Source organism: Malus domestica, chromosome 17, assembly GCF_042453785.1.
Source record: "Malus domestica chromosome 17, GDT2T_hap1".
Taxonomy (NCBI): Eukaryota; Viridiplantae; Streptophyta; class Magnoliopsida; order Rosales; family Rosaceae; genus Malus; species Malus domestica.
This window is the reverse complement of record NC_091677.1, coordinates 2,416,220-2,438,756: the sequence shown is the minus strand read 5'-3', so window position 1 is coordinate 2,438,756 and position 22,537 is coordinate 2,416,220. Positions and strand designations below refer to the sequence as shown.

At 39.0% G+C, this 22,537-nt stretch overlaps 4 protein-coding genes and 1 non-coding gene across 7 annotated transcripts; 3 read left to right on the top strand and 2 right to left on the bottom strand.

Moving 5' to 3' along the window:
• The first annotated feature begins 1,640 nt into the window (after positions 1 to 1,640).
• On the top strand, positions 1,641 to 5,333 carry LOC103404328 (cinnamoyl-CoA reductase-like SNL6). The gene is made up of 5 exons (XM_008343226.4): positions 1,641 to 2,179; positions 2,887 to 3,062; positions 3,921 to 4,115; positions 4,311 to 4,464; positions 4,941 to 5,333. The coding sequence occupies exons 1-5, from the start codon at positions 1,924 to 1,926 to the stop codon at positions 5,237 to 5,239; spliced, it is 1,080 nt and encodes a 359-aa protein (XP_008341448.3). The 5' UTR covers positions 1,641 to 1,923; the 3' UTR covers positions 5,240 to 5,333.
• A 561-nt stretch (positions 5,334 to 5,894) lies between these two features.
• Positions 5,895 to 5,992, bottom strand: LOC114822839 (small nucleolar RNA snoR1). Its single transcript, XR_003771028.1, has one exon. It is a non-coding gene; the product is annotated as a small nucleolar RNA snoR1 (small nucleolar RNA).
• Positions 5,993 to 9,691: 3,699 nt separating this feature from the next.
• LOC103404329 (uncharacterized) lies at positions 9,692 to 14,796 on the top strand. 3 transcript variants are annotated; one of them, XM_008343228.4, is made up of 2 exons: positions 9,692 to 10,389; positions 14,059 to 14,796. In XM_008343228.4, the coding sequence occupies exon 2, from the start codon at positions 14,074 to 14,076 to the stop codon at positions 14,698 to 14,700; it is 627 nt and encodes a 208-aa protein (XP_008341450.1). In that variant the 5' UTR covers positions 9,692 to 10,389; positions 14,059 to 14,073; the 3' UTR covers positions 14,701 to 14,796. The 3 variants fall into 3 exon arrangements, with proteins under 3 accessions (XP_008341450.1, XP_070673607.1, XP_070673608.1); XM_070817506.1 differs by lacking the exon at positions 9,692 to 10,389 and adding an exon at positions 12,693 to 13,426; XM_070817507.1 differs by lacking the exon at positions 9,692 to 10,389 and adding an exon at positions 12,696 to 13,188.
• A 1,452-nt stretch (positions 14,797 to 16,248) lies between these two features.
• On the top strand, positions 16,249 to 18,582 carry LOC103404330 (universal stress protein A-like protein). The gene is made up of 4 exons (XM_008343229.4): positions 16,249 to 16,586; positions 17,535 to 17,656; positions 17,762 to 17,880; positions 18,209 to 18,582. Exons 1-4 carry the CDS (start codon positions 16,259 to 16,261, stop codon positions 18,315 to 18,317), a joined length of 678 nt encoding a protein of 225 aa, XP_008341451.3. The 5' UTR covers positions 16,249 to 16,258; the 3' UTR covers positions 18,318 to 18,582.
• A 109-nt stretch (positions 18,583 to 18,691) lies between these two features.
• On the bottom strand, positions 18,692 to 22,329 carry LOC103404331 (PWWP domain-containing protein 3). Its single transcript, XM_008343230.4, has 2 exons — positions 22,013 to 22,329; positions 18,692 to 21,724 (listed from the first exon to the last, which is right to left on the bottom strand). The coding sequence occupies exon 2, from the start codon at positions 21,719 to 21,721 to the stop codon at positions 18,875 to 18,877; it is 2,847 nt and encodes a 948-aa protein (XP_008341452.3). The 5' UTR covers positions 21,722 to 21,724; positions 22,013 to 22,329; the 3' UTR covers positions 18,692 to 18,874.
• Positions 22,330 to 22,537: the final 208 nt, after the last annotated feature.

Below are 22,537 nucleotides of genomic sequence, written 5' to 3'. Positions count from 1 at the left end.
ACGATTAACCGATGTGATTGGAGGATTCGGAGAGGATCCTCATTCCAAGATTAATTACCTTTATCAATAAACTTGATATGAAAGATAATTAGGAGATTATTACAATATTAATTACATTTATGAATGTGGATCACATGTCGCGTTAGTTAGCAAGTTAGCAGCAGTGTGTGAAATGTATTCGATGCAGTCGAATCGAAAAATCTAGAGAAAAATACAAAAAGCGGGAGTGAAGTCTAAATTTCATTCCATGTCAGAAAAATTCTTAAATTTTTGCTAAAACGGACAAATTTAGTCGATATTTCTAATATACCTGTTAGATATCGATAAATTATCATTTGACACTCCCTAAAGTTTTATTTTTAACAATTTTCATTATTTCATCGAAGACAACCGATTTCAATATATTTGTTGAGATATACATAAATTTGTGTATTGATATTCCGATATTTTAAACACGGGTTAGAAGAATGAACTCATTGTTTGGCACATGTCGTGTTTAGTAAAGAGATTAAAAACTAATTATTTGGCAACTAACTCTCGTTTCGCGGGCGGACAATCTGCGTGGATGGACAGAAAGACCGGGAGGGGTGGATGGTCCACGTGCTCACTGAACATTCAACACGTTAGGGACCGGCTTTAGTTACCGACACAGCTTCAACATCTAGCCGAACCCAAAGCCCAATTGGGATAAATATTTATTTAATATTTGTTTTTCTTTGCAGGGGGAAATTATTTATTTATGCACTCATTTGGGTTCTGTATACTTTTATTTTTTTTAATAGTTAAATTAAAAGAGATTTGAGCACTGAAAAAAAAATTATGAGAAAAAATGTATGTGAAAATATTTTGTTTATAATTAAAAAAATGCATTTTATATTCGTACTTGTTGTAGTAAATTGCGTATATGTTATATCAGTTAGTGATATCATTTTCTCGAGTACTAGTTGTATTGTATACATCACTTATCGCAACATAATGTATGCAAATTACTGAATTTGAAACATTGAATATTTAACAGAAGACCATATCTTTATCTAATTAAAATAAATCGGGTTAATTTCCAGCTAAAAATCTAAAAGATTCGTAATTTTATACCGTATCAAATTATTTGATTTTTGTGTGTGTAGATTATCAAGTAACCGACTAACTATAACATCCTTCGTAAGCTATAAGCAACAAGAAACATGTATTTATTCAATTTTTGATGGTTTAGATTTCTCGCCTAAGGCCACTGATGGAAAGTGAGTCCAATTGCCAACCCGAGTTTGTAACATCTCACATCGTTCAAGAGAGTGGATCATGTAAGTCTTATATATATATATTATCATCTCTACCTAGCACGAGACATTTTGGGAGCTCACTGGTTTCAGGTCCATCGGAACTCCGAAGTTAAGCGAGTTCGCGCGAGAGCAATCTCATGATGAATGACCCACTGAGAAGTTTTTGTATGAGTTCTTATAAACAAAACTGTGAGGGCGTGATCGGGGCCCAAAACGGATAATATCATGTTACAGCATAGTCGAGTCCAGGATGTGGTGGGGACCCAGGCCAGGATGTGACAGAGTTTGTCATTCATTGAAAGATGATAGAGCTAAACTTGAGATTCTTATATAGTACATTTTACGTTCACAATCGCATCTGTCACAAAATTCGTCTTACTAAAAATAGGACGGAAATTTTAGGGCAAAACAAAAACAAACCAAGCGGCCCAAGCCAAGCCTTAGCTTTAGCTGAGCTAGCTAGGTAGGCGGCTGCTGGGGTGATATTTTAAGGTAAGCTTTGCATGACTTCCAAATGCCAATAGCTTCACATAAACGCATGTCTTCTTCTCTCTAATGTTCTCACTCCATCTCTGTCGGAGAGAAAAGTAAGCTTCCCAACTCCATCTCTGTGCCATTTTTGTGTCTCCAAAACATCGACGGAATGGGGATTGTGGGTTTGGAAGAGAGGGAGAACATCGAGTTGCAGGAGTTCTGCCGTATGCTGATGGCTTCCGCCGGCCTCCACCGCAGAAAAGACGACCGCCAGCAACGCAACAACAAGCGTTTCGACTTGAGGGGTGACGATGAAGAAGACATGTTGGTGTGTGTCACTAGCGGCGTTTCTTTCTTAGGACTTGCCCTCGTTGACCGTCTCCTCCGCCGTGGCTACTCCGTCCGCCTTGTCGTTGACAACCAAGGCAAGTGTTTATCTACTAATCATCGTTAATTAATGCTTTCTTGGTCCAAATTCCAATTTCGATTCTGGCTTGTTAGTTGGATCGGTTGGTTAAAGCAATGTGTCTGCCTTTTTGCGACAATATCTAAATCCCTAAAATCTTGATAAAAATTCGAAAAGCGCTTGAAAGTTCATCTTGAAGAACAATCACCTCTCCATTAAAACACCAAAGAAGTTTTTATGATTTCCAAGTACTTTTAAATTTGTCTGCTGTATTTTATCATTGAAATACATCATCAAATAATTTGATGAGAACTTGGCTTTCCAATTTATGGAATCTAAAAGTTCAAATAATTTGATTATGTTATTATATTGATTTAGCATAGTGTGAATATTGTAATTGTTTAGAATTACTGTTAAAATGATAGAAAATGTTTTTTATAAAAGTGTTTTTGAGTTTCAAAAGTATTATGCAAGATGCATTCGTTATGTGCTGCTAACAGAAAAACGTTTTTCAGAATTCATTTGCATCTCTATCAAAGATTAGTTTTAAAAACGCTTTATTCATTTTAAAAGAATTAAAAGGCTTCCAAACAAACAATTTGACTTGTATCCATATGTTTGATTGCAAGAAAACAAGATTTTAAATATAAAGAATATGTCGTGGAATTTGGTTTATTACATCCAGAAATTAATGGGTTGTCGTGTACCCCCGATTAAATAATACAGAAGATGTAGAAAAATTGAGGGAGATGAGGACAAGCGGCAGCACCGACGACCGCATTTCTGCAGTTATGGCGAAGCTAACCGACGATGTCGAAAGCTTATCCCATGCATTCGATGGCTGTCGTGGCGTTTTCCACACCTCTGCATTTGTCGACCCCGCTGGCCTCTCTGGCTACACTGTGAGTCACTTACCCATTTCGTTTCTATACGCTTCTAAAACTTGAAGAAAAATCTTATGGAGAAATTCTTAGGTTCCAACATTTGGTCTACGCGGCATCCAAAAGACCGCACACAAAAACAAAGCATCACACTCGCATTATTTGGTGTCACGTAGGCCATGTGGTCCATGTGGTCCAAGTTTATCGGGACACATTTTTGTTCCACACACTCAAAGTCATGCTGATGTTTACCATTATCTTTATCGTTATTAGATATGTTTAAATTTTGAAATATGTGTAGTAAATAGATACAAGATCTCAAAATTTAAACTCATCAAATAGTAATAAGTAGGATGGCAAGCAATATTATCGCTTAAGGGTGGTGAGCAAAAATATGCTCAAATATATTGTGTCTAGTTGCCCTATGTTGCCGTGTGAACACTAAATTGGAAGTGATTTTCGCATATCTTTTACTCCCTTTGCATGTACCTGTTATATTGTGACACTTGGATACTTTTATTTATTTATATCCTTTGATTGTGCTTTGATTCAGTCAATCCGAAGAACGTCTGGAGGAGAATAAACAACATGTGTGGAAAACATTTCGATTTTGTTATTGACAACATACATTTGATCAAAATTGCTTGAAAACAAATAATTAGTGCTACAATCATCTCATCCAACTAGAGTTAATTCTACCAACCTCTTCTTGTACATAAGTAGTTGTATATAATCTTGTGTTTATCTCTTTCATCACGACTCAAAAAAGTAAAACTGAATGATTTCGCATATCCCTTTAATTTTCCCCCTTGTGCACGGCTCTATTTATTTCTGACATTTGAATTGCGAATGAACCATGGATTGGAATGATGTGTTTAGAAATCCATGGCTGAGATAGAAGTGAAGGCGAGTGAGAACGTGATGAAAGCATGTGCAGTGACACCATCTGTGAGAAAATGTGTCCTCACTTCTTCACTTCTAGCCTGCGTATGGCAGGACAGCACCCACAACCACCTCTCCCCTGTAATTAACCATGACTCCTGGAGCACAGAGTCACTCTGCATTGACAAAAAGGTATCATTTTCATCTTACTCCAAAACCGTCATCATGCACTGGTCCATGATGAGCAAATCCAAAACCATCATCATGCACTCTTCCGTGACGAGCAAATTGAGCACGGAAAAGAGTATAGAATGACTGTAGTTTTGGAGTGCCAATAACAGTTCGTTTACTATTGTTAGCATTTAATTTTCTTATGGGGAGTGGCAGCTTTGGTATGCCTTGGGGAAGCTGAGGGCCGAGAAAGCTGCATGGAAAATAGCTGAGGAAAAGGGGGTGAAGTTGGCCACCATCTGCCCAGCTCTTATTACTGGCCCTGAAATTTCCACTAGAAATCCAACAGCAACACTTGCATATCTCAAAGGTAATCCTTTTTCTACCACATTCACAACTTTTAGTATCCTTTGGCACCGTCACGTAACGAGCCAACTGTATCAATTCGATATCAAACTAGTCATACATGAGAATCGAACTGATGGGTCTAATGGTATTTCAATTTTCAAGTGAAAGTGATATCGCTAGACTGCAGTATTAACAGGACATGAGTTGCTTGTATTTGTGCCTTTGTAAAATTCACAAAAGATGGAACCAAACCATCCCCCTGAAATATTAAGGCAATCTATGTCCGGAGCACTATGAGAAGAAGCAAGCTCATGGCCCTCTGCTCTTCACTCGAGGCTCCATTTACCCGTTTTCATACAGTCACGCCATCGCACTCGGGCCCCATTGAGCACCGCCATCTTAGCGATGCTCAAACCGAGAGGCCAAAGTCATATTTTTAAGTCAAAATCCACATTTTCCCTTCTAATTTTTACCAACTTTGATTGTCTATAAATACAGGAGCACAAGAAATGTACCAAAGTGGTGTGCTAGCCACAGTCGATATAACAAGACTGGCAGAGGCACATTTAGGCGTGTTTGAGGCAATGAACGAGGCAGCGTTTGGGAGATACATTTGCTTCGATCGAGTCGTCGACGGAGAAGAAGAGGCCGAAAAGTTAGCAGAGGCGACGAGCATGCCGAAGACCAAGTTTGTGGGCAATGGGGGCTCTAATATTATCCAGAATCGATTCGAATTGTCGAACAGAAAGCTTACAAATCTTTTGTCCGGAAGAGTACATTGCTGCTATAGTTCATAAAAAAACTCCGGCATTTCAATTAGGGTTCTACCCCGTTGTTATAATTCCCAGTGAGTAAAATGTTGAGCAATGCAAGTGAGAAAGTTTTGGAACATCTCTAAATTAGCAGTATCTCTCATGTTTCGAGGTAAGTTTGGCAATTTCTTGTCCGATATGTTAATCCAACGTGAAACGACACAAAAATAACATATTTCAAATAAACTTAATAACGAATCGAGTCATTATCGGATCGTGGATTATAATCCTGTTAATGAATGAGTCGACCAGTTAAAAATTCAAATTGATATCATTTGCCAAATATAGACATCCGATAATTTTCTACCGTAACATGTTTATTAGACGCAAAACAACACGATAAAATAACGAGTTTGACACAACAACATTAAAAAAACATGTACGAAGTGAGAGATTTAAATTGATGATCTTCAGATATACCATGGAAGAAAAAAATTATATGTTTTAACATCGAAGAATTAGGACCCAAAGTCTGGATTTTCGTAGACCAAAAATATTAAACAAAAGATAATTAAACTTTAAAAAAAAATTGTTTGCAGATATAAATTGTGGGAAAATCGTCAAATTGATAAGAAAAAAGAGTGCGCAATAAAAAAATTAAAAATAAATTTCGAAAAAAAAGAGAAAGGGGGAAGAGGGAGGCTCAGAGAGTTGCTAACAGTGCTCAGCGAAGAGCCCTTTTACAGGCACTTCTCATACAAGAGGTGTCAGAAATTTAAAGCACTCTTCATCGTTGCCATCTAAATTTACACATACACAACTTCGATCAACAAAATTCAACAAATATTCAAACAAAAATTGAGAAGAAGGAGAAGAAGAAAGGGCTGCGAACAGAGGCGGCGAGAGAGCTGCGAAGTGCAGGTCAGGGGTTAGGGTTTTCGGTTTGTGATGGCATTGGTTGCGGGTTTTTATAAGCTTTTCTTTCTGGGCCTTTAGGGTTTACACCTCTTACGAGCCCACAGTTGATGTTATTGGACAGTGGACTACCCTGTCCGATTAGCAAGTTCAGCCCATTTTCTATGGGCCTATGCCTCCTTAGCTAATCTAACCAAAGAAGGAGAAACTACCGTAAAAAGAGTTTTTAGAGCATGTCCACACGTTGGTGTCGGTAAGGGCCCTAAACGTGCCCTTTAATCCCAAAAATCACTTCAAGCGGTCTAGAAGAAGAGGGCAAATGGTGGGCCATGTGAAGCCTGCCTAAAAGATCGGGCAACATATGTCCGACCTTGAGCAGGGCCCTAAACATGCCCTTTAATCCCAAAAAAACCACTTTCGGCGGTCTAAGAAAAAAGGGGCAAGTGGTGGGCCGTGTGAAGCCTGCCTAAAAGATCGAGCAACATGTCTAACCTTGAGCAGGGCCCTAAACATGCCCTTTAATCCCAAAAAAACCACTTTCAGTGGTCTAAGAAAAAGAAGGCAAGTGGTGGGCCGTGTGAAGCCTGCCTAATAGATCGGGCAACATATGTCCGACCTTGAGCAGGGCCCTCAACATGCCCTTTAATCTCAAAAAACCACTTTAGGTGGTCTAAGAATAAGAGGGCAAGTGGTGGACCGTGTGAAGCCCGCCTAAAAGCCCGGGCAACATATGCTAGACCTTAAGCTCGCTGGCAATGGGCGACGTCATCATGACGTCAGCAAGTGGGTCCGGTGACTGAAAAACTAATCTAGAAAGAGATTTCCAACAGTAGGCAATGACTTAGGCTTGTGCATGGTATATTACGCTTTATATCTATGTACTGATATTGGGTCGATGTGGGACAAGTACCAGCAAGTGGTTCTCCCTTGACTTGCTCATCTCTATATGGAAGTTCAAAAATAGTCCTATCTAAATCAATTTGTAGTTTTAAATACCAATGTTTAAATTTGAAGTTTATATTCTTGTGGAGAAGCATTCAAAATAGGCAAAATCAAGACTTGTAGCTTCTCTCCCACTGTCAAACTCTATATGAAAACAAGTTAGAACGATAAGGATAAGACCAATAAAGCATAAAAAATATACGTATATTTGTGAATAGTATCGCCCTTGTCCATAATCTTGTTCAACGAATGGAGTTGCATAAAGACAAATACTATTCAAAGTAAAAAGTAAGGGCAAGTTAACTGTCTTGACCTTGCCCTTGCCTTTTTCCCTTGCCCTCCCTAAATGAGTGAACTTGCTCTTACACGGTCCCACAAAGCTTATATTAATTTATCACATATTTTAATTACATGGTGAGTGAAAAATAGAATATGATTTGTCATATATGTTTTAATTACATGGTGGGTGAAAATAAGGCAAGTGAATGAACATAACAACAACACACAAAAATATATATATATATATATTGGTTGCTTTATTCTCGAGCGCTCACGTTTCAACGTCTTAAAAGAACATTTTACCCTTGCATATGATACACATAAGTATAAATAAAAATTTTGATTCATACTGAGTTATATCAGTTTTTTCCCTGTGGATTGTCCTTCAGCGCTTTGCCTTCTCCTCTTACCAAATTACCAACGAAAATGCCCCCATGAACGTTTTTCATGCAGCTTTTTTCCACCCATTAAATCCTTTGTTTCTAATTTGAGGCCAGTGACCGCCGTCAGCTTTTATTTAGATTAGCGACAATACAGAAGCAGATATGGTTGTTAAAATGTTAATTAGTTTAGAAAAACAGACCAGAATTTGATCGAAATGGCCGGCAACAGAGATATGCAAAGATTACGAAAAAGATTCAAGGACACGTGACCACCTGAGTCAACCCAACCCAACCCAACCCAACCCAACCGGAGATGCAGATGGCAGGGAGAGATGCATGCATGGCAATATTCTCGACATGCATTGTGCTGCTCATGATTACTGTTTATTTATTTCAACAAAATATGAAGATTATTATTTCTTTGATAAAATTAATTGAGTATCAACTGTCAACGTGGGTCGGTTGAGCTGAGACCAAGGCTTAGATTTAAGTTCTATTGTCGTCAATCTCTCTTAGGGTGCGTTTGGTACGCAGACGGGACGGGACGGGACGGGACGGAACGGGACGGAACGGGACGGGACGGGACGGAACGAAGGTGTAATTTTTGAAAAAGACATGGCGTATATTTGTCTTAAAATGGTAAAACATTGTGTTCCACAGACGTGGAACAAACCCGTTCCAGGGGGGAGGTGGAACGCAAAAACACCCAAAATCTGTCCCGTGGAACAGCCCGTTCCACCCATTTTTGGCGCACCAAACGCGGGACGGAACGCCTCGTCCCGTTCCGTCATGTCCCGTCCCACGTACCAAACGCACCCTTAGTGCACGATATGTGAAAACCAAAATAATGAGCTAAGAGTTTTTCTGTAAGTTCTCAAAAAGACTTATGTTATGCCTTGATCCTGGAATAGAATAGATAGCCTCCTTCCCTCTAAACTTTTTGTAACAAAAAAATAATAATTTAAAGTAACAATTTAGTAATATATATGTGGGTGGTGGGTCGTGTGACAGCTTACAAGGTCCTGCTTGAAAATTGAGAACCATATCCATATGCTGGTTAAAAATATTTGTAATTCCTATTTAATTGTTTAATTAACCAAGTTAAAAGTTTACAAATTGAATCATGGTTTGCAAGCAATAGTAACAAATCTATTCGATTGAATTTCAAAAGTAAATCACTCTAGCAAAAACACTTTTCATAAAATTGCTGAAATTAGGGATTTTCAAATTTAACCTTAAAACCTTTATATTTTATAAGAAACAATCTCAAACGATTTCTAAAAAGGTTTAGAACTAAAAGTTTGAAAAGGATTTTTGGATGCAAGAAGCAACTAGAGTTGACCTGTTATTGACAAAAACATTTCTGGTAGAATTGATTACAAGCAAAAGTGTATTTTAAGAGTAAATTGTAGCAATGATTTTTTAACTTTAACCTAACTGGAGAAATTGTCCCTCAATTAAAAATTTATTACCGTTGGTCCCTCAACTTTAATCCAACTGGAGAAATGGTCCCTTAACTTTAACTCAATTGGAGCAATGGTCCCTCAAACTTTAACTCAATTGTAACAATGATCTTTCCAACATAACTCATTTTGACAAAATTTTGACGAAGGTGACAAAAATGACTATAGCTACACATTTTGATTAGTTGAGGAACCCCAATTGTAGCAATAGTCATTCAAACATAACTTATTTTAACAGAATTCTAACGAAGTTGACGAAAACAACTATAGCTACATATTTTGATGAATTAAGGGGCCAATGGTAATAGATATTTATTTAAAAGATCATTGCTCCAATTTATTCTTTTTTTACGAAGCCATCCCAAACTGACGGTAACGGAGAAATAAACGGAGAGGTTTAGGGCAGCAGCAGAGAGCAGGATGGAGGAGGAAGAGTGGAAAAAGAGCAGGGTAGATGAGGAACAGTTCCCTATATTCGCTGTCATCGGTACTCATGAAAACCAACGCCAATGCGCTCACTCTCTCTCTCTCACATCATTCTCTCAACTCTCCCTCACTCATTCACCCTCTCTCTCTCTCTCTCTCTCTCTCTGCAGAGTTTTATATAAGAAAATCTTTTGCTTTCATTAACAAAGTTTTACAAGTCAGTAAACAATAGATTAAAGTAGCACAGACTCAGAGAGAGCTAGAAAGATTTTTCAGTATGATTGATACACGGGATGTTATATCACGTGTCACTATACAAATGATAGGATATTTATGCTAAAAAGTTAATAACTTAAAAAATAAAATTTATCACCGCTTTTATTAAAACACGTAATGTACCATTTGTGTTTCCGTTACAACTAAAAATTTCTCGAGAGCTAGAGAGAGAGAGAGAGAGAGAGAGAGAGAGAGAGAGAGAGAGAGAGAGAGAGTTGATTGATTCTATTTCTTCTGCTAGCAGATCGATGTTACATAAACAACCGGGAGAGAGCTAGAGAGAGAAAGAGAGTTCAGTGATTCGTTCTTCTGCTTGCAGAGATAATAAACAAGCGGTGGAAATATATACAATCTGGGCATTTGCGATCAGATCGAACTTCCAACTTGTTCATCTTTCATTACCCATTTCGCTTTGTATTCCAACGATCGAGCTTTCTCATCATCCAGAGTCGACCCAAGATCACATCCTTTGACTTAAATCTCAACCTTTGATTTGATCTTGCTTCTCCAGGTCAGTTCTTTCTTTCACTTTATACACATTTGCATTACTGCTCTCATTCATTCATTTTCCCGTAGTTTAGAATACAAATCTCTGTATAAACACGCGCATCGTAGTGTAGATTAGATTAGACTATCGCTCGAACTCGAATGAAGAGAAAAAAATGTGGAATGTAGATCAGATATTGCTAGACAATTCATGCAACTGCAAGCCATTGATCTGATGTGATATATGATTTGCTGTGCTTCTTAGTGAGTGATTTTTTTTCACTCAATCGAATTACCTTTTATAATTGCTCAATTGGTGATTGGCTGATTTACTGCGGATGGGTCCCACTCATATTTAACCTTTTTATTTAAATCCATATGCTTGTTAAGGAGAAATTTATCAGTGTACTGAAATACGATACAACAAATGTCGTAATACAACAAGTGATTGGAATTTGAGGGGGATTTTACTGTTCATATATACACTCACTTTATACATGCTACTATTAAATCGTTAATCAGTTAATAAGTTTATACGTCGCTAACTGCTTATTCAAGTCTACAGCACAAATATTATCCATGATTTAGAGCGATCATTTTTGAAGTCATCATTGAAAGTTACACTTTAATTGAAATGAGTTTTAAACATCCAATTGTGATTAAAAAAAATCACTAGACAAAATATTATCGCCAAATAATGAAATAATCAAAAGGTTTTTCATTTGGCTACTAATGACTAGGACATGCATCTCCCTTAGTTCTTAAGAGATTTTTTCAGTGTGTCGGAACACGCCTCAGTACATTATATATAATAATATAATTAATTAAAAATTTGACAAAGAAATTTAAACTAATTGTATCAATATATTTTGTGTACCAGACTGTATTCCCAACACAATAAAAAAAATTTCTCAGTTCACAGTCTAGTTTCTCACATGTGATCAGTCAAACAAACGATTAGTTCAGATCCACCGTTTTTTATATCTATATACTATATATGTATGATTGTGATACTTTCTTTTTCTAAATTTGATTAATGACTTTAATTTCATGCCATTGTTCTTTTCCATGTTTTAATTAATTATTATTAGTTTTTTAATCCTCTTTTGCCTCAGTCAACAACCCAAAACTGCAAATTCCCATCTCATCGTTTTTGGTTTTCGCATTGGAATCTTTCCCAAATTTAATGTCGTTTCTTTCAAAATGATTCTTTCTGCTTTCTAGACCTGACAATTGGGATGGATGAAACTAGATTATACATTGCTAATACATTTTTTAATAAAATAAATGTTACATTACTGATACATCTTTAGAATTTATTTGTATTAATGCAGAGTTAATGTAATCAGTTTTGTGTGTCTGTATTTCTTAAATTTTTTTTCTTTCAATCATGGTCGTATCTTAGGCGAATAGGCCCCATGTGAACTTCCATGGATCAGAACTTAAAAATTGGCAGCACATTGACAATATTTTATTAGAACACGAGATTTGATAAATGCTTCAAAAATGGTAATATTTTTTTAATCGAGATCTTCTTTGGATCATTGTGTCCGGAGATAAGGGAATTAGAGATCCGAGTCATTGAATAGAGAGAGATATGAACCCTTGGTTTAGGTGATGTGAGTCAGAAAGATGGGCTAATAGGGGCCACATAATTTAAAATAACTTATCCAAATTTTCGGATTCCAGACACAAATCCGAAGAGGATCTCAATTCATACTTTTTCCCCCAAATCTACAATCTGGATCTCGTGCAATTGATGTGTGTTGATTTTGGCAGTGCATTAAGACAATCAAGTATAGTTTTCAGTATATATAAAACTCATAGCATCAATTTTATGGTAACATTTCCTATCGAATTTCACTCTGACAAAAGTTATTCAATTTTATCTAATTGTCTTTTTTGGATAAAGAGACCTCCATTTGCTTTTTCACATGACTTTTGGCATGTTTTAGGAGAGATTTTCAAGCGATATGTTACATGTTATTATACAATTGGAGAGATACTTGAAAAAAAAAACTTTTTCCATATTGTATAATGACTGATATACCAACCTGTGTTCCGAACATACGAAAAAATTTCTTTGTTTTAGAGCTTGAAATAATGTTCATTTTGCGATTTTTGTCTACTTTACTTTAAATTTTTGATATTATTGTTTTCAAAGTAATTTTCATATGTGTGTTTTTTGGACCTCTTAGATGTATTGTTAAAGTTTTAATAAATACCGCTCTTAAAAAAGAGAGAAAAACAACTTATAGGGTACGACGTTAAGGGACCTAGTTTAATTATCAAACCTAAACTATTATAATTTTAACTGTTTTATAAGATTTAATACTTGCGACCCTTCTAGTCGTGGTAAATTCAAACTTGGCTACACAAGGAAACCACATAAATATCTCATCTTTTGTAAAATAGATAATAAATTTAATGTAGAAGTTGAATTGAGATCCTCTCTAGATCATTGTGTCTGGAGTTGACGGACTCAAAAATCCGAATCACTAATTTTAAATAATATGATTCTCATTAGTCAATTTCGTTGGTTCACCTCACACAAACTAAAAGTCCGGATTTCTCTCTCTCTTCAACGGCCCAAATCTTCTACTCTTGGACTCTGGACACAGAGATCCGAGGAAGATCTCAACTCGTAAAAGTTGGTGTGGTAGGAAAAAGTTATTATATTTAGACAAAAATTAAACTGATTGGTGGAAGGTGAATGGAGAGATAGGACAAACCATAAATTGTAAGAAAGCTGAATTAGGCCGAGACACGAAGAGATCATTTGTCTCACGAAAACACATTGAGGGAAACTTATTCATAAACTCAGGTTTTAACTTTTTTTGCTCCCCTTTCCATTTTCTACCTTGCCTTTTAACCTCTTTCCATGCATTCATTCAACCAAAAACCCTAATTCTTACTGCGCTGCACTATCAGTCTATATGTGCCCTTCTGTCTGTCACCACTACCACTCCATCTACCAATTTGCCCCTTACGTTTTTCACAACAAGCATATATAGGAATCGGGTTGTCTGAATTTGATTCCATCTCTCATGTCAGCTTACGGTGTGAGTTTGGTTACTATGAAAAACCCAATAACACTATTGTTCTAATAGGCAAGTTTAATAAACATTCCCTATTATAAGAACTAAAAATCCGTTAAACTCAACGTTTAAATTTAAGACTCAAATTTTCCGACACACTACGAAAAGTTTTAACCCTCAAATCTCTGCCCCACGAATGAAGTAATACTGAACTGGCTCATTCACTATGCCTGTCATTTCACGTGAAAATCCACGTTAATGAGGCACAATTGTCATCCAAACGCTTTGGTTTCATCTGCCAAAACTAGTCAATAAACATTTTGTACATCTTTTACACCTTTTGCATATAAATTTTACCCATAATTTCCGTCACGACATGGAAAAAATTTTCAGTGTGCTGGGAAGTTGGTATGAATGTTTTACATTATATTATTGAACTACGATGCCTTACATTATGTTTATGGACCATTTTGCCCTTTTGTATTTACCAAGATAAAAATGCATGAAAGAAAATAATATCTTTGCGTCTCCCTCCTCCCACGTCCCAGTATAAAGCATAAACATGTAGGAAAAACCCCTCCCCAGAAACTCGGGATCAAAATCTACGCTCCTCCCGCATCACCGTTGAAATTTACAAAATCTCTCATCTTTTGCAGGTTAGATAAAATCCGATGGACGACAATAACCCGCCTCGGGCGTTACGTAACCACCACGGCAGTTCGTCGTCGTCTTCGTCGTCATCGTCCGAGTCGTCCGACCATCGCGGAGCATGTCACACGTCATCCGCGGGACACACCACGACACCCGCGCGGAAGAGCCGGTACGCCGCGGACGACGCCGTGGGGGACCGGATAGAGTGCACGGGGAGGTACTGCAAGTCGTGCAGCGGTACGTTGATCGCGGACTGCGTGGCGCTCTGCTGCTGCCCCTGCGCCGTGGTGAACTTTCTGACCCTGGCGTTCGTTAAAGTGCCGTGGATGGTGGGGAGGAAGTGTCTGGGATTGGGGAAAAAGAAGGGGCAGAAGCGGGAAAACAAGAGGAGAAAATGCAAGGGGGGTGGGAGTAGTAAAAGCGGGATTGAGTGGGTGGTGGAGAGAGGGGAGGAGGAGAGGAAACAGCCTGAGGTTTCACGGCGCGGCGGGTACGGCGAGGAGGAAACGGAGTGCGGCGGTGCGAGGCTGGAGGCGGAGAGGGTGTGGTTAGAGTTGTACCAGATTGGACACCTGGGTTTTGGGAGAGTTTCCTTTACTGGTACTCAATCTCTGGGTAATAAGGGGCAATTAGGGAACGTAAGTTAATTGTATACGATAATTGTTTGTGTAATGTAATTTAATTTGTATTCAATTTTGCTTTCTGTTTAATTGTTTCTTATTTACGGAAGAGAAATGATTTACGCAGTCTCATTTTCTCGTTCTGCACTCAAATCTTTTGTTAGCGTTACAATTGAATATATCGCAGGGGAATTGATAGGCGAAAATAAAGAATGCGTAGGAGGAGAAGAAACTACAGGTGTGAAAAATATAATATAAATGGTTGAAATTTTTTATATAAGTATCTAACCACTTGTATTATAACAATTATTATACGGAACAATTCTCGACATATTTAAAATTTCACCACGTAGACGAATTATAAATCATAAAAAATGGAGTAGTTTTGGAGACGGAGAGTGAGTGAGGAAATAGGAGAGTTTGTGGCAGTGGAAGAGTGACAGGGGGCAGCACGAGAGCAAGAGAAAACTGGGAGTTGGTTGCCTTTTTCAAGAAAATTAAGATAACCATCCTTTTAATTACTCTCATTAATATTCACATTTTTGTTTGTTGCAAGGTGTTGCTATCAGTATCACCTGTGAACTTACACCATATTAATCTTTTCAAATCATGAGTTAAGTTGAGAAATGAACAACCCGACGTCGGTAGCATTGGCGGTAATGAAATGTTACATTTGTCAATGTAACATTTGGTGGGATTGAGAAAGATTTTTCGGTGCGATTGGAATGAGAGGAGAACATTAAATGTTATTATACAATTAAAAGAGTATTTTTTTTAAGTATCTCTTCAATTATATTATGATATATAATGTTATGCCTTGTGTTTTGAACACACTGAAAAAATCTCTCGAGATGGAAAAGGATATACCATAGATTAGAAAAAAAAACAAAATAAGTTAGTGGTATTCTATTTTAAAGAAAAAGATTTTGGCTAAATCACACGAATAACCACAACCTTAAACAAGACATTGTTTATTCACCTAAGGAGAGGCCGTTTGGTGGTGTTTTCAATAAGTTGATGTCATGTCATCAGTTACTTGCCACATAAACTTATGTTCACAAATAAGTAAATAATTATGTAATTAAAGTATCGATAATATTATTTATATAAGTGATATGTTGATGGTAAATTTATCCACATACTTGTCAATATTGAATGATTGAATTAGTCAATTGAAAAAAAAATTGAAGAACATAAAAGAAAAAAAAAATACAATGGCGATAGAGTAATTAACCACGTTTAGACCTTAAATGACTCAATTAGATGATAAAGACTCTTCACACCCCGCCAATTTTTGGCAGGAACCGGATACTCTCCTGAGCAAATGATTCGTGCCATTGAAATTTGATACAACGGTTACAAACACAACTTTTTTAAAGTTATAATAATTACGATCGTTGAATCAAATTTCAACGGTCCGGATACTTTGCTCAGAGCCTTCTAAGGAGGGGATCCGGTTGATTTTTGGCAAACCATGGCATGACACACGCTTTTATATACTGCCGCGTGGCACACTGTCAGTAACTGAACAGCGTAGGTTAGCACCCTTCTATTGGATATGCCCTATCCTACGCCTAGATGCGCGATGTGCTTAATCGGGCCTACGGCTGCGAACCCACAAAACGAAGCAAGTCATCCTTCGGTTACCGCCTTCATCAGAGAGAGAGAGAGTACTGTGGTTCCAGAAAGTTCGAATCAGCAAGCGAGTCGACTCAGTGTCGTGAGCGAAGCGAAGATGGCAAGCGAGCCAACTCGGATAATGCTGGCAGTGAACGAGTCGACCATCAAGGGCTACCCGCACGCCTCCATCAGCAGCAGGAAGGCGTTCGAGTGGACGCTCCAGAAGATCGTGCGCTCCAACACCAGTGGTTTCAAGCTCCAGTTCCTGCACGTCCAAGTCCCCGATGAAGACGGTCATCTCTCTCGCTCTATCTTTCTGTTATTACTTTTGTGATTTTCGATTTTGTAATTGTGCTTGTGCTCTGTTTGGTTGCCGAGAAAACGGAGGAATTTGAATAGAAAATGAAAGGATAAGGAAATTGAAAGCGTAACTGTAATTTTCTACTGGAAATTAGTGAAATAAGTGAAATAATTGGATCAGGAGGGTTAGGGGATCGCAGATTGTGTGAGAGTACTAAATTGGCTTCGCTATGAGTAATTTGTCAGTGTCATTTGGTTTGTAAACTGAAATTAATAGGCGATGATTGTTGATTACATCTAATCTGCTGCGTAATTAAGCAATTTTCAGTAGAATTTGGTACCGAACGGGAGAACTTGATAGCATTTTAGTAGTCTGATCACTTCTTTCATTTTTTATGGTCGATTTTCTAGTTCGTTTAAGTGGCGAATATTTATACATTGACTTTCAATTTTGAGTTTGATTACGAGATCTGACCATTTTCTGTGCAATTTTACTTTGTTTATGGTTGTATCTCTATGTTTGCTTTGATAGGGTGACTTCATTTCTGTTTGAGTATAGCGTGCTTCATGTATTTTCTCGTCGTGTCAAAAGGCATTGTGTGACCCAAACATCGTGATCATGATCATAATTGTTGTCGATGCGGTTCTCTAGTATCAACTGTGAGCATAGCATAGAGAAATTATGATCCCGAATTGATATGAGTTCATTGTTGTATGAACAATGTCAATCACTTTACATATGGTCCAGTTATATCTAACTGAGCTTCTGTTTATTCTTGTTGATTTGAGCGTGCTTAACACTTCATTTTGATTGTCCGAAAACCCCTCCGAGCTTTTTTCTTTCTTAGTAATGATGTGATTTTAACCCATCTTCGTCGCTATGCATTAGCTGGCAACTAATTGTTACGATAATAATATGTTTTGCCCTCGTTCTATAATAGGTTTTGATGACATGGACAGTGTCTATGCATCGCCGGAGGATTTTAAAAACATGAAGGACAGAGACCGCGCCAGAGGGCTTCATCTGCTGGAGTTCTTCGTTGACAGATGTAATGCAATTGGGGTACGGACTTCTGTGTTTTGGGATGGAGGGCAACTATAAATAATTGCATCCGAAGAATACTGAGTTGTACTTTAAGATAACATCTACTTATTGGAATTATCGTAGGTTGCTTGTGAAGCATGGATCAAAAGAGGGGATGCCAAGGAAGTAATCTGCCGTGAGGTGAAGCGTGTCCGGCCAGACTTTCTGGTGGTGGGCTGTCGGGGGCTTGGACCTTTCCAGAGGTATAAGTCCTTACCTTAATATCGACTGTTCCTAGCCTTCTTAGATTGCAGACGTCCTTTTCTTGCGTCTTTTGAAACTAGCGGGTAATTGGGTTATATGCCTATCGTAGATAATAAGGAAAACTAATGAAAATGACTTGAAAACTTTGAGTTTTGATGATAAAGACAAAATAAAGGATAAAGTGAATGGAACCAGGATTGACTTTTTAGTGTAAAAATGTAGTTTATCGTTAAAATAAATAGTACTGGGAGCTTTTCGTTAAAGTTTCCTAGATAATAAGGCTGTCCAATTCACTAATAGAATTTCCCTTCTCTCTTTTACGTGCAGGGTTTTTGTTGGGACTGTGAGCGAGTTCTGCGTGAAGCACGCTGAGTGCCCCGTCATCACAATCAAGCGCAGCGCAGAGGAAACACCCCAGGATCCCGTCGATGACTGAGTATCATCGGAATGTGTATTCTCTGTTTCCTTGTTCCGTCAATACACTCTTCCGACACCAGACCCTTGTACCTAAAAACCAACCGGGAACAAATTAAATGTGTTGCTTCTGTCGTGTGAATTTAAATTCTTCCAAATCATACGCAGAGGGAGTTACACTAATATGTACGATGAAACTTGAGTAGCAGTTCGTGTTGTACCGCAATCTGTTTGGGGGCTTGTTTTCGAGCTTTCTTGTTCTTCATCTAATATTCGGCTTAACACTCTTTCTCTTTGCCATACTTGTTCATCCTTGTAACATTATCCATGTTGCTTCTGCGTCTCCTCGGAAGTTTGCGCATCGTTCCGTTCGGAAGACACAGAAGAAAATTGAAATTTACATCAAACATAACTCCTTTTGATCTCTATATTTATAGGTCGAAGCAACTAGTTACATAGAGATATACTAACTTCGCCTGCTTACGCACTCGCTCACTAACTATATCACATGACTGGGGATTGTGTGCAGAAACAAAAGGTTCAAATTACCCTAGCAGAGAAACCCATCTACGACGACGATTAGACCATCGTGCTTACCGTCCCCAACAGCTCCTTTATCTCGCTCTCCAGTTTCGATTTCGTCACTTCCGACACTTGGCCGGTTGAATCATCCAGCATTGAGGTCATCCTCTCCAGTTTCCGCTTGATTAAGTCGACTTGTGACGCCTCACCAACCGCGGCGGGTGGCTGCGAAGCTAATGCCTGGGTTCTGGTCTTGCCCCTGGACTTCTTAGCAGGAGCGGAATTGGATATTTCACTCAGCTCGCGAAGCTTCGAAGCAGCTGCCAGGTTATGAAGCCGGAAAGTGACATTGGCAGATCCAAACGGACTGTCATTTTGCGAATGGTCGAAGGCCTCTTGTGCATCGGCAAATTTTACAAAGGAAACCCGAGCGCAGAAATTGGTGTAGAACATCTCTGTTTCTGTTTCGTTCAGCTCTCCGAATTTACCATAAATCTTGATAAGATCGGATTTTGTGGGGAGAGAGGACCCGGGGCCAAATGTCACAAAAAGGGATGCAGGTGAAGCTGTTTCATCGGTCTTCTTACGCCTTTTCTTCAAATCCGGAGTTCCAGAAGCACTCTTTGATTTTCGCTTACCAGGCTCTGAACCTGATGTCTCAGTAGCTTGCTTTTGTGTAGACTTATCGGACTTTGTCTCGCTGCTCTTCTTGGTTCTCTTCTTCCCAGAGTCAGTTTCGGGCAGCTTTTCTGTGATCTGATTTCGGTCTTTCCCCATTGAGCCAGGTTCAGATTCTAACTTCTTTCTCTTCTTATGAGGTTGCTTCTTCTTGTACAGTTCGTAGTTGGAGCCATTGCGATAAATCGAGTCTCTGAATATGGACATGAAATCCCCAACAATCTTAAAGGATTTCGTTTCTACTCGAGATGATGGATTAACAGCTGCAGAGCGGAGTCCAGATAGCACTTTATGAGTAGATACATTAGCTTTCATCGGATCAATGCTCTTCTCATCTTCTGATGGTTTTTTCGAACTCGAGCCACCAATTATCTCATTCCCAGTAAGTTCTGTAGAGTCTTTCTTCTGTAATGTCTCCGCGGAAGGACTCAGCATCTTCGGTGACCCAACAAGGTTGTCATTAGAAACTTTCGGAGATTCTACTTCTATGTCTAGACTCCTTTTTCCGGTCCTTAGATTTATGAAGGGAGGGGACAAGTACTTGCTCCTTTTCCTCTCTCTTGTCGAAGAGGGGTGATCAATTTGGTCTTTCATGTCAGTTTGTGAACCGCCACTGCACAATTCCTCGTCTCTTGAAACAGGACTATCGCCAGCTTCTTCTTTGGTCTCGCCACCATTGCCATCAATTGCAATACGTTCATCCTTCTTCCTGCTCCTTGTTAAGACACCGTTTTTGGTTTCACTAGCACCATTTTCAACACTTGAAAGTTTTTTCATCTGCGGGCTTGCTGGCGTCTTTGAAAGCTTGGTCCTTCTCTTTCCGGATTCAGAAGTCAAATTACTCTCACTATGATTCTCGCCACCTTTCCGCTTGTTCCGTCCAGATGATGCCCCTGCTTTCTCTGAGGTTGCTCCTTCCTTAGTTTCCGCCTGAATATCATCGTCTTCTTCCATAAGATCAGCAATGCTCTTCTGCTTCCTTCTTTGGTGTTGCCTATTCTCTAAACCTTGAGCTGAGCTTTCGTTTAAAGGTTGATCAGTTTGTCCTGTTTTTCTGGGAGAAGAAAACCAGTCTTCGAATGGCCCTCGGACCGGGACATCCACCTCCCTCCAATCATCCTCGAGACCAGGAACTGACTGCGCTTCGACGAAAACAGGCAATCGATAGCCTCCTTTTGAACAATAAAATGCAGACAACCAACTCTTTAAAGCATTCAGCTCAAGCTCACTAGACATGGACATAACTTCTGCAACACGTTTCAACTCAGCAAGAAGCTCTGCAGGCTCAGAAACACGATCCAACAGCTTCCCAACCCTGCCTTCTGGCACACGAACTCCTTCCTTAATTCCGGCATTTACTGCCAACGGCCGACCAACCTCACCTGGGAACTCTTCCTTTACACATATACAACTCATCTTCAACCTCACAAGCCTTCCAACCTCATCCACAGCCTGCTGCACAGCATTAACAAATGCCTTCGAGCTACTCTGCCGAGACATCTTCCTAAAATCCTCCTCAAACGGTTTCAGCTGCGAAGAATTGCACCAAGCAAATGTTCCGTCCCCAAAATACGCCACCAGGAGCCTGTCTTTCGCCTTCAATTTCAGGGCATACTCCGAAGCGTCCGAAGGATCACAAATTTGTGCAGGCCACCACGGATGGCTCTTAATCTTTCCCCACACGAAATCCCCAACAAGAAACTCATGTCCCTCATCATCCATGTCCTCAGTAATCTCATCAGTTTTCCCATCCGGGTCTTCTCCAATCCCATCCAAACAGCTCCCATTCTCTTCAATCCCTCCTCCGTTCACATCAGTCCCGGCCCCACGAGTCTTAGTCCCATCCGGGCCTTCTCCAATCCCACCCAAAGAACCCCCATTTTCTCCAACCCCTCTTCCTTTCCCTCCACTCTCCGCCTCAGCACCGCCACTCACCGCCTTCTTCTCGTTCCTCAAAACCGACTCCAACTTCTCAACACTCCCCTTCCCTTTCAGCTTCACCAAACCCTCCTCAGCATCAGATACATCAACGTTCAGGTTCCCAAAACTCCTTCCACCGCCGGCACTTCCCCGACCGGACCCACCTGAGCCAGCCCGGCCTCCACCCGAGTCGTTCACAACTTCCCTGATCGTCTTCTCCCCTGGAACTTCAAGCTTCTCCGGTCCAGGTGCAGAACCCAAATCCTCCTCCAGGGATATAGTAGATCGCGTCCCCACCATTCCCATTTCCTGGAAAAATATTTTCCCGGGAAAATCAAGCTCAAGCTCAAACCTTAATTTCACAGCTCAACCAAAATCATATACAAAACCCAAAACCCAAAACCCAAAAACGAAAACACAAAATTATGTAAAAATACAAAAATATGTAAAAATCAGCACATTCTAGGGTTTTAGGTTTTTGTTTTTGCTTTTTTTTTTTCTCGAAAATTCGGGAATTAATATAAATTATACAATAAACAAATGTATACAAACATATACAAATATAATATGTATAATACAAAAGGGAAATTATATTACCTGAAGAAACCAAAAGCTTCAAGCTTTTGTTTTTGTTGATCAAACAAAACCCGCAAGCTCCGGAGACGATTCTTTTTCTGTCAGAGAAAAACTACGAAAACAAAAGAATACGGATTTCCGGAATCGAATTGATTTCCGGAAGAGAAAAATCCGAATTCAAAGTTTGAAATTTTTTTAATACGTTTAGTACGTGAGACGGTGAGAGAGAGAGAGAGAGAGTGAGAGAAATGGCGGATGGAAGGGGGGGAAATATCGCGGTAAAACGGGCGAGAAATTGGCGTGAGGCGGTGGTGGTGGTGGGAGCTCAGAGAGTGGAGAAGGAGAGAGTGGGGGGTTGAGACTTGAGACGAAGCGGCTATTTCGCTTTTGTTGTCGTTTTCGAATCCGGATGCTCATCGAATCCTCTTTCTAAGAATTCCGAAAATTTGTTAATTTTGTTCGTTTATTGTATATTATACAGTCACAAATTATTTCAAATATTTTTATTTAAAATTAAACATAAACATTATTTAACAAAAATTAACT